The sequence below is a fragment of the Crocodylus siamensis genome, chromosome 2 (assembly GCF_052110815.1).
Source record: "Crocodylus siamensis isolate JL-2025a chromosome 2, ASM5211081v1, whole genome shotgun sequence".
Lineage (NCBI taxonomy): Eukaryota > Metazoa > Chordata > Crocodylia > Crocodylidae > Crocodylus > Crocodylus siamensis.
The window spans coordinates 209,072,568-209,087,744 of record NC_143396.1 but is presented as its reverse complement, the minus strand read 5'-3'; the positions used below and the strand labels follow the sequence as shown (position 1 = coordinate 209,087,744).

The 15,177-nt window shown below is 45.9% G+C and overlaps 1 protein-coding gene across 3 annotated transcripts in view; it reads left to right on the top strand.

The window, feature by feature from the left end:
- Positions 1-15,177, top strand: part of SHANK2 (SH3 and multiple ankyrin repeat domains 2) — a 736,911-nt gene that overhangs the window by 168,581 nt on the left and 553,153 nt on the right. For all 3 annotated transcript variants that reach the window (XM_090032909.1, XM_090032907.1, XM_090032908.1), the window contains exon 9: positions 3,613-3,729. In XM_090032909.1, coding sequence (XP_089889035.1) covers positions 3,613-3,729 — 117 coding nt within the window. The remainder of the gene's footprint in view (positions 1-3,612; positions 3,730-15,177) is intronic.

The following is a 15,177-nucleotide window of genomic DNA, read 5'->3' as shown; positions in this document are numbered from 1 at the left end:
CAAAAAGTAGGCCAAACTTGACTGTGGCAGGAACAGCAGTAGTGTGTCATATTTGCTTCAGTGAGTTCTGTCCTCTTACATCAGGGAAGAGCTGAAGTAAATCATCCAAGAGCACATAGTGAGTGAATAGGAAACTGGGATTAGAATTCAGGAGCTCCTGCATTTTGGTTCCTTGCATATCTAGCAGGCCTGTATGAAGAGGCTAGTATTTGTTTTGGATTCGGCTGTTCCAGGGGACAGTGATTCAATTTGGTGATTCGAATCACTGTCCTGAATTGATTTGGCTGAATCTGATTTGGAGATTCAGCTGCTGGTGAATCTCTCAATCAGCCAGGCCAGGCCCATCCCCCGCCTCCTCTCTCAGCCTGGCAATGGCTGCCTTGCCCGTCCCAGGTCCCGGCACTTTTGAAAAAAAAAGCCCTGACTCACTGGGTGCTTGCTGCCTGGCAGCGGGGGGGGGGGGGGAGCGCTACTGCCCCGTGTTGTGTGGGGGGCTCTGCACGAATCTCCCAACCCCCGCATGCTGTCCCAGCCCCCTCGTGACTGCCCTGCCTACTGTGGCTCTGGCTTTTTAAGAAAAAGAAAAATTGGGAAAACTCATCATTCCTGCTGGCAGGGCGGGGCGATCCCTGCTGCCCCCCCACTGCATGGGAGGCTCTTCCACAAGCCCCTGAAGCTGCTGCACGAGTGGTGAGTCCCAGGTTTTCAGTTTTTTTTTTTCTTAAAGGGTCAGAGTTGGGGCAGGTGGGGCAGCCATGGGGACAGCTGGGGGAGTGAGGGGGGTTAGGGGGCTCATGGCAGAGTCCCCCATGCAGCGTGGGACAGTGCGGGGGGAGCGGGGATCGCTGCCGTCCCACTTGGCAGCACCCAGTGAGCCTGGGCTTTTTTTTAAAGCAGCGGGTGCTGGGGCGGGTGGGAAAACCATAGTGGGGGTTGGGGAAGTGGGCGGGGGGGGCTCGGGGAGCAGGCAAGGGATTGGGGCTGGTAGGGGTCCCCCCATGGTCCTCTCCCCCTTCTCCTAGCCCCCCCTTCCCTACCCTTACTTACCAGCTTGGAGTCTAGCTGCAGCTCCCTGCTGCAGCGGGCGGGGACTGTCTGAATCATCAATCAAATCATTTCAGACCTTTTAATTGGTCCACTGATTCACTTCGGATTCAGAGATTTGGCCACTGAATCAGGCCAAATCTCCTCCAAATTGAATCACCACCCAAAGCTTTGCACAGCCCTAATGTCTAGGTCTCTTGCACTCACCAATGACTCGCTTCTGGAACTTTTAATCTGTTCCTATCCATGTGTCTGTCCTGAACTACACCATACTTGGGAAGACAAATACACATTATTGTTTTATACTGGAGTACGAGGGATTTCCAAACTACTAATCAATGTGCTTTTTGGGGGGTAATATCTTTTCATTTCTTTTCAGATTAAATACTTCTTGTTCTGTTTTCAGTTCAACTTGTTTTTACTTGAACAAATAATTCAAGAGGGATAAGGTATGTAATGAATGACTTTCCCCCATATCTACATCTGGACTCCACAATCAAAGAGAAGAATGATGACCCAGTGGAACTGGTTAGAGTTGGGAGCGTTGGGAATCTGGGCACATTTTCTGCGCTACCACAGATTTCTGATGTGACTCTGGGAAAGTGACTTTATCTCCCTTTGCATAACTCTCCCATCTGTTAAATGGGAGATAATACTTCCCTAGTGCAACATAGGAACTGTGAGGATAAACAGACTGTGGCATGCTCAAGATAAATCACGTAGATAACAGTATTCTTAGAAATATTGTGAATTTCCTCAAATGTATTTGGTTAATCAACGGATAATGTCTACATATAATTCATGGTCTCTGGTATGTTCAATAAATAATTAATAGTAAGTATTCATTAAGTCAGTTTGAGGCATGTGGCTGACCACTTAACTCATAGGTTTTCCCTCTTTGGATCAAATTCAGACTCTCTGTATATTGTACCTCTACACTTACTTATCCAGTTTAAATGGTTGTATACTGAGTTATATTCTGCAACAATTCTTGTCTTGCTAAGTGCCTAACTTTTTCATATGATACAGGCTTCTATTACTTTTCTAGTGCTCACAGGAGAGAGGAAGGTCTCCAAAAGAAAACCTTGATGGGGAAGGGGTATTTTATTTAGTCTAACGCCCTAACATATTTACACTCTTTTAAGAGCAAGGTTCAGAAATCTCATCATCTTCAGTGCCATCTAGTGGTTGTGTTTCAAAACAGCATAGGATTTTTTACTATCATGCTCATAAATGATTTTCATTCAAAATATACACCATGTTAATTTACAGGGCGATAGGTTTCTTAATCCTGGCTTTTGTATGTGAATGGATATTTTGTCTTGTCATTGTGTGTTATAGGTAGTTCCCACTGCATTAGTGAAAGTAAAATGGCCCTGTGAGTGGGTGAATATTTGGAAATCATGTATTTTTTGGTATATTAGGCTGCAATCCTTCAAACATTTATACTTAGGCTTAGTTTTATGCATACACTGACTTCAAATTTGAGAAAGAAATTGTCAGTGGGTGCATCTACACATGCACTTTACTGCAGAGTTGATTAATTAGCTCTGCAGTAAAGCATCACCATCTACACATGTGCTGGAATTAGGGTCCAGTAAATTAACTAACACAGGCATAGGATTGTACGATCCAGGACAAGTCCTATCCTATGGTGGAGTAATTTATGCTGCCACAATGCACATGTGGATGGTGACTGGGGCTGGCTGGGGCACAAGGGTGCTATGGTGTGGGGGCTGCCTGCCCTCTAGCTTTTGCATTGTAGCACTCTTATGTCCCAGCCACCCTCTCTGCTGCCCAGTGCTGCTACCCAGAGCACAGGGCTGACTTCCCAGGCCTCCTGCCAGCCCATTGCTGCTTCACCTTGACTCAGTGTGCTACAGGCCCAGGTACATGTGTAAACACTATGCCCGAGAGAAATAAACTCAGGCATGAAGTGCACTGGAGTTTATTTTCTGACCCTAATTGCACATGTAGATGTACCTGATATGTGCATAAGTAACTGCAGGAATCAGACCCCAGTGTATCCACCAGTGAAGCCAGTGGGAGTTTTTCCATTGTCTTCAGTAGGAGTCAATATGTTCAGTTTTGCATTCACTATGGTAAATATTTTCCTTTCATAACTTAGTACCATTTTAGGGTGATTTTTTTTTCAGGCAACCCAGTCAGCACAGCATGCTTCTCTGTGTGGTCCCAAGCACCTAGTTTGATAAACTGGGGGATGCTAAAGACAGGTCTCTTGGGAGTAGAAGGGAGTTTGTCACTTGCTAGTGACTTTACCAGGTGCAGTAGAACTGTTCTTAGAGAGCCAGAACTATACTTAAGAATCCTATACCAAATGTAGAATTGTTAAATATTGGTTTATGGAAAGGAGACACAAGAAGGACAGAAAAAATAGCAAAGATGATATCTCTTGGTGCTTCTCATGACATTCTGTGAGCAGAAGAAATAACTGAAAATGAGGCCTTAAGCTTGTGGGATATTCTTTGATGAAAGACTAATTGAAATATTTGCATGATACAGTGAGACCTACATAAATAATCAAAATGTTAATATATCTCTTTGTAGGCTTGTCGATATGGACATGTCCAGCATTTAGAACATCTACTTTTTTATGGAGCAGATATGGGAGCACAGAATGCCTCAGGAAATACAGCATTGCATATCTGTGCCCTTTATAACCAGGTCAGTTGTCATTCTTTTATATCTTTGATGTTCTGTACTTGCTTTAGGAAGAAGTTTGCTTTGACTTTTCCTTGAAATGTACAAATCAGAACAAAATGCTAGAAAAGTGCAATTTTGCATGAGCTGGCTGCTCAGCTAGTTTGCCTTCAGCCAGCTGACGAGGCAGTTGGGGTAGGACACCCATTAGCCTGCCAAATCAGCTGACCAGTGACCCTGGGATGATGGCTAGCCATCCAGGGCTATCCAGGGAACGTGAGGAATGAGTTACTAGGGTGGTGGTGGGAAGCTAGAGAGCTCTATAAGCTAGACTGCTTGGCTCTCTACTAAGTGGGAAGCCAGTTAGACCAGGCTGCCAGGCAGACTGAAGGAAGGGCATGCTAGGAAATCATGAGCATTAGGCAGTCTGGAATTCACAAACAGATGTCTGAGAGTTGTGACCTAGTTGCCCTTTCCACATTATTAAATAGGAAGCAGAGATCTTGGCCAGGAGTTATGCTTTCCCACTCTGCACCTATACCCAATTTTAATAACAAAAAAAGAAATGTACACAGCTAACCTCCCCTTTAGTATAATACTTAGGAAGTTTTGTCTCTTCATATTTAATTTTGTCTTAACTCCCTTTTATTTACTCATTTTATGTCCCAATATCTGGAGGTCTTACTAATTAAAAAATGATAGCGATACAATACAGTACAATTGGCAAGTTGGCAAATTACAGATAAATCTGTCCATTATATAGTAGTGAGGCTGTGTTTATCTCATAAAAAGATAAAACAATATATGACAATTACAGGATTCTCTGCCATTTTTCAAACCAACATCCAAGTACTGGTGTTTCTTACTCAGAATTTCTCACTGTTTTCCTTGTACTTAATTTAGATCCTGTATCAACTTAATACTGATGAAAATGTTTCTCTGCCTGCATCCAGTTGTTTTCTTATTTGTGGGTGTCAATTGAAAATCAAACCTACTTTGTTGCAGTCAGTGGAACTCCAGTGAAGCATAAGGCAAACAGGATTTTGTGCCTTTTATTTTCACAGCCACTTGATATAATATTTCAGATTTATAGGTATTAAAACCAGGTCAGGACACTCTCCATTTATTGTTACACTGAATTAGAAAAACACAAGTTGTGAGGCTTGGTTGCAGCTAGGGGAACATCTGTTAAGGCATCTGTTTCTTAATTAATTTCCATTTCAATTGAAAAAGCCCTGTCAACGCAGATTTTTTCACTTTAGTGAATCTAAAATATCTTTGACTTTTGAAAAAGATGATTTTTGGAATAACTTAACTTTTTCAAAGGTTCTATTGGCAAAGAGTATGTGTCATATTTGGTACTAGTTATTAAGGACCTGATCTTGCATACTCTACCTGTTGGTGCAGATGGTTGAAGTACAAAACATGGCAATAAGAGCAATACAAATGTCTCAACAAATATCTAAACTGCTGGTTATAGACTACTGTCTTTGATAGAACTGTAGCTAGTAGTATGCAGCATGTATATGTGTACAGTAGAGTCTGCAGCTTGGATAGATACAGCCAAAACAGCCTAAACTTCTAGCTCAGGTATTGCTAGCAGTGCAGCTAGAGCAGTGTGGAGCTCAGCATAGGCTTCAAAACCCACCTAAGAGGCTGGATAAATTAGCTTGTGATGGCTCTATCCTCTTATGGCGACACATCTAGCAAGTACTGGAGTTAGTTTTTTTTAAAGGTTGCTTAAGTATTTCCAGGCTTCATCTAGAATAATGTGTCTAGAATTGGGCCCCTCACTTCAAGAAAGTTATGGACAAAGTAGGAAGAGTCAAGTGGAGAGCAACAAAAATGATTAGGGGCCTGGGAAACATGACTTATAATGACAGGCTGAAAGAACTAGGATATTTAGTCTGGAGAAGAGAAGACTGAGGCAAGATTTGATAACAGCCTTCATATACCTGAAGATATACATATGAAGATAGCCTATTTTCTGTGGCTGCAGGTACAACACAAGGAACAGGTACTGCGGAAATTCCCTGGATTGTAGCGGATGAAATTTAGGTTAGAAAGAACTTTGTCACCATGATGGTTGTTAGGCATTGGAACAGCCTACGCAGAGAGGTTGTGAAAACTCTATCCTTGGAAGATTTTAAGAGCAAGTTAGACAGAATGGTTTAGTTATGGACGATTCTGCCTTGAGCAGGGGGGCTGGCTAGGTGACCTCCTGAGGCCCCATTCTGTGATTCTATTATCTCTGTGTACACTTCACTGCAGTGCTTCTGTAATTGCAATAGAGATGTACTGAGAAATGGAACTCAGTAGGTGCAACTTTGTGGTTGTTCCCTGCAGAGGAATGAGTTCATCCTAAACTCAGTAAAAATCTTTGCACACAGACCCTTAAGCCCAGGACTGACTTTAAGTCTGTATTGAAGTCCATTGCAGTTCATCAAACACTTGGATATTTGCTTAAGTCCACTTGGCATCAATGGTCATGCTTAAGTGCTTTACTTAATGGAAAGTTTGAAATCTGAACCATGAACTTCAACGTTTGGACCAGTATTCCCTATTTCCCTTAATGCTGTTGTAGGTGTCTATCATATTGTAATCGGTATTAAACCATGCCACTAAGTAATGCAATAGTTGGCTTATGACAGTATTTTTATTACAGTTTTTTATTACTATAGATGCCTGAAACATACTATTTTGTAAGGAAAGGATTATGTAATACAAACACTAGGATGTTCCTTTGGGTTAAAAAAAGGTCTTTCTTCCTGAGAAGTTTTGTTTTCCTAACCTAAGTGGAGAGGTCTATTATCTTCATTTACAGCAGCTTGCAAGTCTATATTGCATATTATAAATGTTGTACATAGTAGCTTTAATGCATGAATTCCATATTCTGTTCTCTTTTACTACAACTTTTACATCCAGTAGGTATATCTGTGTTTTCCAGACTCATCAGGGACATATGAAGATGAACAGTGTTTTAGTGACCTCTACCGACCCTTCCTTTTTTTTTATGCTGAAGGATGCTGTTAGCTGATGGGGAAGATAGGTTGTTGACCTTTAATGAAGGGGAAGGATAGGAAAAGTTATAGTCCCTTTTTTACCACTTAAATCCTGTAGGTGGAGTCATTATCCATTTAATTTTTTTTTCTTACTAATCCAGGTAATTGCAGTAATTGCCTTTCCTGGATGTTACTTGAGTATAGATCGCAATGGGTTTTTTTTGTTTGTTTGTTTTTTTTTTTTAAAGTCTCTTTATGGTCTATAAATCCCTCAATGAAATTATAACAAGACAGAAATTCAGGAATTATTATTCTATACTTTGTAAATAATTATACACTTTGAACTGCACATTCCTTATAAATACACGCTATTATACTGTATTGTACATAACCTATTTTTCAATTATTATCCTACTGTTAAATGAACTAATTGGGTATTTGATTGTGGGCAACAAATTAAATCTAATCTGTTGACATCCCACATATCTTTGTAAGATTCACTTAAACCCCTGAAGGCTAAGAAGCTACCACATCTTTTGTTTATGTACTGTATAATGAATGAACTGTACTAAGCTCTAAATATCAAAGGTTATTAGACTGCCAATCCTGTATGTCACAGGGACACTTAGGTGCCCTGTTCCTAGAATAGGAGTAAGGAGCTGCCAATCACCGGGGCAGCTCAGGTGCCGGTTGCTGGGGCAACCAGGCAGGACATATGACCAGAAAGGGGCAGGGCTAGGCCTTTATAAACAGCCCAGGCCAGAGCCTAGAGACAGTTCCCTTCTGGCAGCCGCAGGAGCTCTACAGGAGAGCTGAGCAGGCTGGGTGGATGGTTGCTGCCTGACCACGCAGACCAGCTGCAATGATGCAGGGGTAGAGAGAACCCTAAGAGGAACATGATGAAGAGCCTAGTGAGGTGCAAGCTTTGTGTTATAAGCCCGTAGGCTTCTGGTTTGTGTTGCAGCTGCTTGGCTCATGGTTTTGTTACTGTTTAATACAGGAGAACCAGGTGAGGCTGTAGGGGCGTGAGGAGGCCTCACGGGGGCTCCCCAGTAGCTTGGGGGTTCCCGGTGCCCAGTGGGGGCACAGTGAGCAGTGCCACAGTGGGCACAGCATTTTAGAGTGCCAGAGAGGCATCCGGTGAATGTGGGGTTGGGACCCCAGCCTGCGAGGGCGGTTTCCCAGTAGGGCGTATGACCTGGAGGTAGGGTCAGGGGGCCAGGCACGGCTACGGGCCACCTGAGCCCCAGGCGTGACAGGTGCAGCACGAGCGCAACAAGCGCGATATAGGCCCAGAGGGGCAAGGAAGCGCGAGAGGCGTGGAACGAGCGTGAGATGCGCGATATAGGCCTGTGGGGGTGATATTTTGTCCAGTGTGGGCAAATGACCCAGGAAAGGGTCAAGGGGCCAGGCACGGCTGCGGGCCACCTGAGCCCCAAGCGCGAGAGGCGCGGCATTGGCCCTGAGAGGGCGGGAAGCCCAGAGGGTGTGGACGCGTGTAGTTTACAGGGCGTGGGCAGGAGAGAATCTCGGAGGGTCTGCACTGTGGTGGGGACCCCAGAGGGTCAGAAGGGGTGCAGGTTGTGTGACAGGCCCAGGAGCGCTGGTAAAGGGGCGTAGGTTACAGGACAAGCCCAAAGGCGCCGGTAGAGGGGCACAGGTTACATGACCGGCCCAGGGGCACCATTGAAGGGGCTCCAGGTGCGCAACAAACCCAGGAGCGCTAGAGAGTGGGTGGCAGGTGGGTGACAGGTCTGGGGGTGCCAGAGAGGGGCACCAGGGCGTGGTGAGCCCAAGGGCGCCAGAGAGGGGCGCTAGAGGGCAAGAGACTGAAGTACGTCCAGGAACAGCTGTGAGGCTTGGGGCGTGTTGAAGGAGAGGCAAGGAGGCACGCATAACCCTTAAGGCTGGGGTGCACCGAGTCACCCTATAAGGGATGGGGAATAGTGCCAGCATATTACCGTGGACAAGAGAATCGTAGGCAGCCTCCCTTACAGAACCATAACAGCAAAGACGCGGCGGGCGAGACAAGAGGGTGCTAGGTTGCCCATGTGACACGGTAAGGGGCGCAAGGGGGATCACAGCCGCCCCCGTGGCCCTGTCCCGTGACACTGTACTTTGTCAGAGAAAGAATTCTAGCAGTGGTAGGAAGCAACTTTAAAGTGAAAGTATCCCAAAATATATAATGTAAACGGTATATAATGTAAACTATTCTGAACTGAAAACTGAGCTGAAAATTGTTTTTCATTCAGGACCCTGCCTGCTCAGAGCTGGCATCTTGGACCCAGCTCGCTGTGGATGACCTCCTGACCAAATGGGGCCAGGAGGACATGCTTTGACAGCTCAAAGCAGGCCACCACACCCAGAACATCTTCTGGGCGATAGCTGCCCAGGTGGCTGGGCAGGGGGCACACATGGCAGTAGTGCCACTCACAGGCTAATCCTGCAGCCACAGCCCACTGGCAGCTGGCCCAGAGGGGCAGATGCCTCATCTCAGTCTGGCAGGTGGGCAGCAGGTTACAGCCAGGCAGCAGCCCCCACTGCCAGATTGCTGCAGTAGGTAAAGGGTGCAGGGAACTCTCAGAGCTGTCTCAGCAGTCCAGCTGGCACAAGGGGTAGTGTCCCCAGGTACCAATTGGCTGGGCCCCAGAAGCTCCTGAGAGCGAGTAGCCCTGAGTTACTTGCCAGGGCAGCTATTTATACTGCTGTGACCAGGACAGGGCAGCTTTTTATACTGCTGGGGACAGCACAGGTGCTGGCCCCAGACTCTAGCTCCCCCTGACTGCAGATCTGCGAGGAGCCAGGCAAGGTTATTTTGCCCCAAGTGGCAGAATTTGCCCCACACCAAAGTGCATGTCCAAGCATGTGTGCTGAGGCAAAAATCCCCAGCTCAACTTTGCACTGCTTCTATTTGAGCTGCTGCAAGTGCACATGCTTGCATGTGTGGACACACCCATCAAGTCTAAGGATGTGGTCTGGTGTACTAGAAAGCACAAGGAGGAAAAATATTTTTAATGGTAGTTTCTGTGAACATCCTCACACATTTAGGAATTGGATTTTCACTTAGAAGTTTAATTCTTGCCACTAAAACAGTTCAATTATATTGTTTACTCTGGCTGCACAATTACACATATATATAGAATCTTAAAATATCTTTACTGGCCAGAGCTTTATAATATAACATGACAACAAATCCAAAAGATACAGAAAAACAGAAAAATATCCCTGAGAAGGAACCATAAGAACATTCTCAGTTGTGGACTGATCTACATGGAGTCCTTTGTTGAAAATTGAAGATAACATGGGGGAATACAGTACTATAAATCATTCGCTGATGATACCAAAATTTGGGGTGAGGTGAGCACGCTAGTAGGGAGGGAAAGACTGCAGCAAGACCTGGATAGGTTACAGGGGTGGGCTAACAAAAACAGGATGCGTTTCAATACTGACAAGTGCAGGGTGCTGCACTTGGGCAGTAGTAACCAGCAGCACACTTATAAGATGGGAAACTCCCTTCTTGAGAACACGGAGGCGGAAAGGGATCTTGGAGTCATTATGGACTCCAAGATGAACATGGGCCGACAATGCAAGGTCACGGTTGGCAGGGCTAACCGGACCTTGTTGTGCATCCACAGGTGCATCTCAAGCAGGGCCAAGGAGATGATCCTCCCCCTCTATGCAACACTGGTTAGGCCACAGCTGGAGTACTGCGTCCAGTTCTGTGTGCCCCACTTGAGGGGGGATGTGTATAACATTGAGAGGGTCCAGAGGAGGGCCACCCGCATGATCTGGGGACAAAAGGGCACGATGAGAGACTGCGGGACCTGAACCTGTTCAGCCTTTGCAAGAGAAGGCTGAGGGGGGACCTGGTGGCCGTCTATAAACTCACTAGGGGGGACCAGAAGGGTTTGGGAGAGACCTTGTTTCCCCTAGCGCCCCTGGCATAACAAGGAATAACGGCCATAAATTGTTGGAGAGTAGGTTTAAATTAGACCTCCGTAAGAACTACTTCACAGTCAGGGCGGCTAGGATCTGGAACGAACTTCCAAGGGAAGTGGTGCTGGCTCCTACCCTGGGGGTCTTTAAGAGGAGGCTTGATGCCTACCTGGCTGGAATCATTTGAGCCCAGTTTTTTTTCTCTTGCCCAGGCAGGGGGTCGGACTTGAAGATCTCCAAGGTCCCTTCCGACCCTACTTCTATGATATAGATATATCATGAAAAAGTCTACTGTGCAAAAAAAGTGTTAGAACTACAGAAAAATTTCTACCAAATTATAGTCATTCATACATTACAACAGCACAGAATAATAACTGATAGAAATACAGTGTATTCAATCAAAAATAAAAGTTTGGAGCGGTTTGCAACTGAAGACTGAACCAGGATCTGTTCTTATACTAGTTTCTCATTATTTGAGGGGGTAGATAGGAATATATTTGTTTTGTGTTGTGGCTGTATTTTTGCGGGCTGGATAGCTGAGCTGGCTTTAATACATGTACAAGCAGTTCAAAAAAAATTTGATGGGTTTAAAGCAATGTACTAAACATACTATTTCATTAAAAATTATTAATGGTGTAGAGTTTCAGATAGACCCTAATCAAAGTAAGTACGTATAAACAGTAAAAATTGGTGTGTTTTGTTTACTTCATGAATTTCTTACATATTTAGAGCTAAGCATTGATATCATTGATCACATTAAGTATTACTTTATTTTTTGGAAAGTCCCTTTGACTCCAACATAAGCAAAGGCCCTAAGTAAAGACCATATAAAGTTTTATTTGAGAACATTGGTTTTTTTGTGCAAATTCTGGTTGATTTTAATATAGAGTCTCTGTAATATATTTTCTTGAATTGTTAAAAGGTATTAATGTGTCAGTAAAAATTGCATTTCTTTTAGCTGTTTCACTTAGGCTATAGATAAGTGTTAAATCTGTAGTGAGAAATATGTCCTTTTAATGCTGCAAAAAGTAAATGTATGGTCATTCAAAGAGTTTGTCATGAAAAAAACATGGTGGTTCCACAATGAAATGTTAGCTTTTCCAGCAGCAACTGCTTAGAAGTGTGACAATTCCTAGCATTTTGTGTTAGGCCTGTACAGTTATATGTAATGTTGTAGGACATGCCTCTGTCTTCAGGCATCCCAGGATGCTTTACTCCTCCCTCCCTCCCTCCCTCTTTCCAACAGGGACTCTGTTATACCAAACTCTACTGTCTCAGGGAGTTGGAGCTCAGCTTACAGGTTGAGACATAGATTTGCTGTTCAGCCTGTTTTTTTTTTTTTTTTTTTGTGACTCTTCTAATCTGCAAAGGCCATAGCTAGAGTGAAGGGAAGACCCATCATCCCCGTCCTGAAGCATAAAGAATATCAGAGTCATGAAGGATGGATCGTGCATGGCACAGCATGATGGGGAGGTCCATGTGTGTTTAGTGTAGTGACCACCTGCTCTAAATTCCAAAGACCATGGCTGGTCCAAGGTGAAATTCTACAGAGATCCCTTCTGAAGCCGAGCCATTCTCAAATCCCTTGCCCTGCCACTTACCTCCTGCAGGTTGAGGAGGTAGGTGAACAACAGTACCAATACTCACTGGATAGCCAAGGATACCTCCTGCACTGCCTCTCCCACTGGGGACTTCCCTACCCTTAACTTGTTGGCTAACTGGAGATCACATTACCAGGAACTGGATTATATCCAAGTGGCCTCATATAACTGCCCATAATGCAGCTGAATCAGCTCTTTGATGAAACAGTAGCAGACCTCGATTATGCTGGAAGGAACATGGCATGCACTGGACCTACCAGCACTGCATGATTGGGAGCCTCAGGTTGCTCAGGAGGCAGGGATCTATTGCAGGCTGGAAGTGAAATTGATGAGCCCTTGGCAGTGGAAACTGGATAGGTGCCCTGTGGCTCTGTACTCCCAGCACGAGGTTGAGGGGAAAGCCCTCGTAGGTGTGGTTTCCTAGGCAATTGTCAGTTTTCTGTATGCTCAGGTATCCTTGGGAACCTCTGTAAATGCAAAGTGGAACACCAGCACTATGTGCTCTCACCATGCTCTGTAACCCACAAGCTGATGTTGGCGACCAGCATGGACAGCTAGAGACCCTCTGGGTAAAAATTTGTGGGGAACACAGGGGGACACAACAGTGGGAGTCTACTACAGACCTCCCAATCAAAGTCCTGAGCTTGACCAGGAGTTTGCCCGGGAACTGACTGAGGCCGCTTGTTCCAGGACCTTGGTTGTCATGGGTGACTTCAATTACCCGGACATCTCCTGGGAAGATCACTCAGCAAAATCCAAGTGGTCACAAAGCTTTCTCTTGTGCGTGGATAACCTCTACCTGACTCAAGAAGTCTATGGGCCAACGAGAGGCAAAGCGCTGCTCGACCTGGTACTGGCTACGGGGGACGACCTAATCGGAGACCTAGTGATCGATGGGAAGCTGGGTGACAGCGACCACGAGCTGATCACCTTCACCATCCGCCGTAAAGCTGGCAAGTCAGTCAGCAACACAGAAGTCCTTGACTTCAGAAAAGCCGACTTTGACAAGCTCAAGAGGCTTGTCGGTCAGACCCTTAGGGACCATGACCCCAGGGAGAGGGGAGTTCAAGAAGAGTGGTTGCTTCTCAAGGAAGCGATCCTCAATGCACAAGCTAAATGTATTCCAACACGGAGGAAAGGCAGCAAGAAGGCACAGCAGCCCTCCTGGCTCTCCAGGGACCTAGTGGACCTCCTGCAGCTAAAAAGGAAAGCCTACAAAGGATGGAGGACGGGATTCACCTCCAAGGAGGATTATTCTGCACTGGTCTGGTCCTGCAGGGAGCAAACCAGGAAAGCCAAGGCTGCAACTGAACTCCAACTAGCTTTAAGCATCAAGGACAACAAAAAGTCCTTTTTCAGATATGTGGGGAGGCAGAGGAAAAGCAAGGGCAACGTTGGACCCCTGCTAAACCAGATGGGGCAACTGACATCTGACGCCCAGGAAAAAGCCAACCTATTAAATAGGTATTTTGTGTCAGTCTTTCATCAGTCCCACGGGACACCCATGCCTGCTATGGGACAGGGAGATCCGGGTGATGGGGATCCGCTACCCTCCATAAATCCTGACCTCATGAAGGAACATCTTGAGAAGCTGGATACCTTCAAGTCAGCTGGCCCTGACAATCTACACCCCAGGGTACTCAAGGAGCTGGCGAGCGTCATAGCCCAGCCCCTGGCACGGATCTTTGAAAACTCCTGGCGCTCTGGTGTAGCGCCCGAAGACTGGAAGAAGGCCAATGTGGTGCCGATCTTCAAGAAAGGGAGGAGAGTGGATCCGGCTAACTACAGGCCCATTAGCCTGACTTCTATCCTGGGGAAGATCTTAGAAAAGTTTATTAAGGAGGCCATCCTTGAGGGACTGGCCCAGGCTAACATTCTAAGGGACAGCCAGCACGGGTTTGGTGCGGGTAGGTCTTGTTTGACCAATCTCATTTTCTTCTATGACCAGGTGACCTATCACCTGGACCAGGGAGAAGAGATTGATGTCATATATCTTGACTTCAAAAAAGCTTTTGATCTGGTATCCCACGATCACCTCTTGGCCAAACTGGGCAGTTGTGGCCTTGGCTCCACCATGATCCGCTGGGTGGGAAATTGGCTCCGTGGTCAGACCCAGAGGGTTGTAATTGATGGCAGTCACTCATTGTGGTGCCCTGTGACCAGTGGGGTCCTTCAAGGCTCTGTCCTTGGACCCATACTGTTCAACATCTTCATTAATGATGTGGACGTTGGAGTCAGGAGCGGACTGGCCAAGTTCGCCGATGACACCAAAATTTGGGGCAAAGCATCCACGCCAGAAGATAGGCAAGTGATCCAGGCTGACCTGGACAAGCTCAGCAAATGGGCAGACGAGAACCTGATGGTGTTTAACACCGAAAAATGCAAGGTTCTCCACCTTGGGAAGAAAAACCTGCAGCATCCTTATAGGCTCGGCAGTGCTACGTTGAATAGCACTACAAAAGAAAGAGACTTGGGGGTCATCATTGACCACAAGATGAACATGAGCCTGCAATGCGATGCTGTGGCTAATAAAGCGACCAAAACACTGGCTTGCATCCATAGATGCTTCTCGAGCAAATCCCGGGACGTCATTCTCCCCTTGTACTCGGCCTTAGTGAGGCTGCAGCTGGAGTACTGCGTCCAGTTTTGGGCTCCACAATTCAAAAAGGATGTGGAGAAGCTTGAGAGAGTCCAGAGGAGAGCCACGCGCATGATCAGAGGTCAGGAAAACAGATCTTACGATGATAGGCTGAGAGACATGGGACTCTTTAGCCTGGAAAAGGGCAGGCTCAGAGGTGATCTGATGGCCACCTATAAGTTTATCAGGGGTGACCACCAGAATCTGGGGGAACGTTTGTTCACCAGAGCACCCCAAGGGATGACTAGGTCGAATGGTCACAAACTCCTGCAAGACCATTTCAGGCTGGACATAA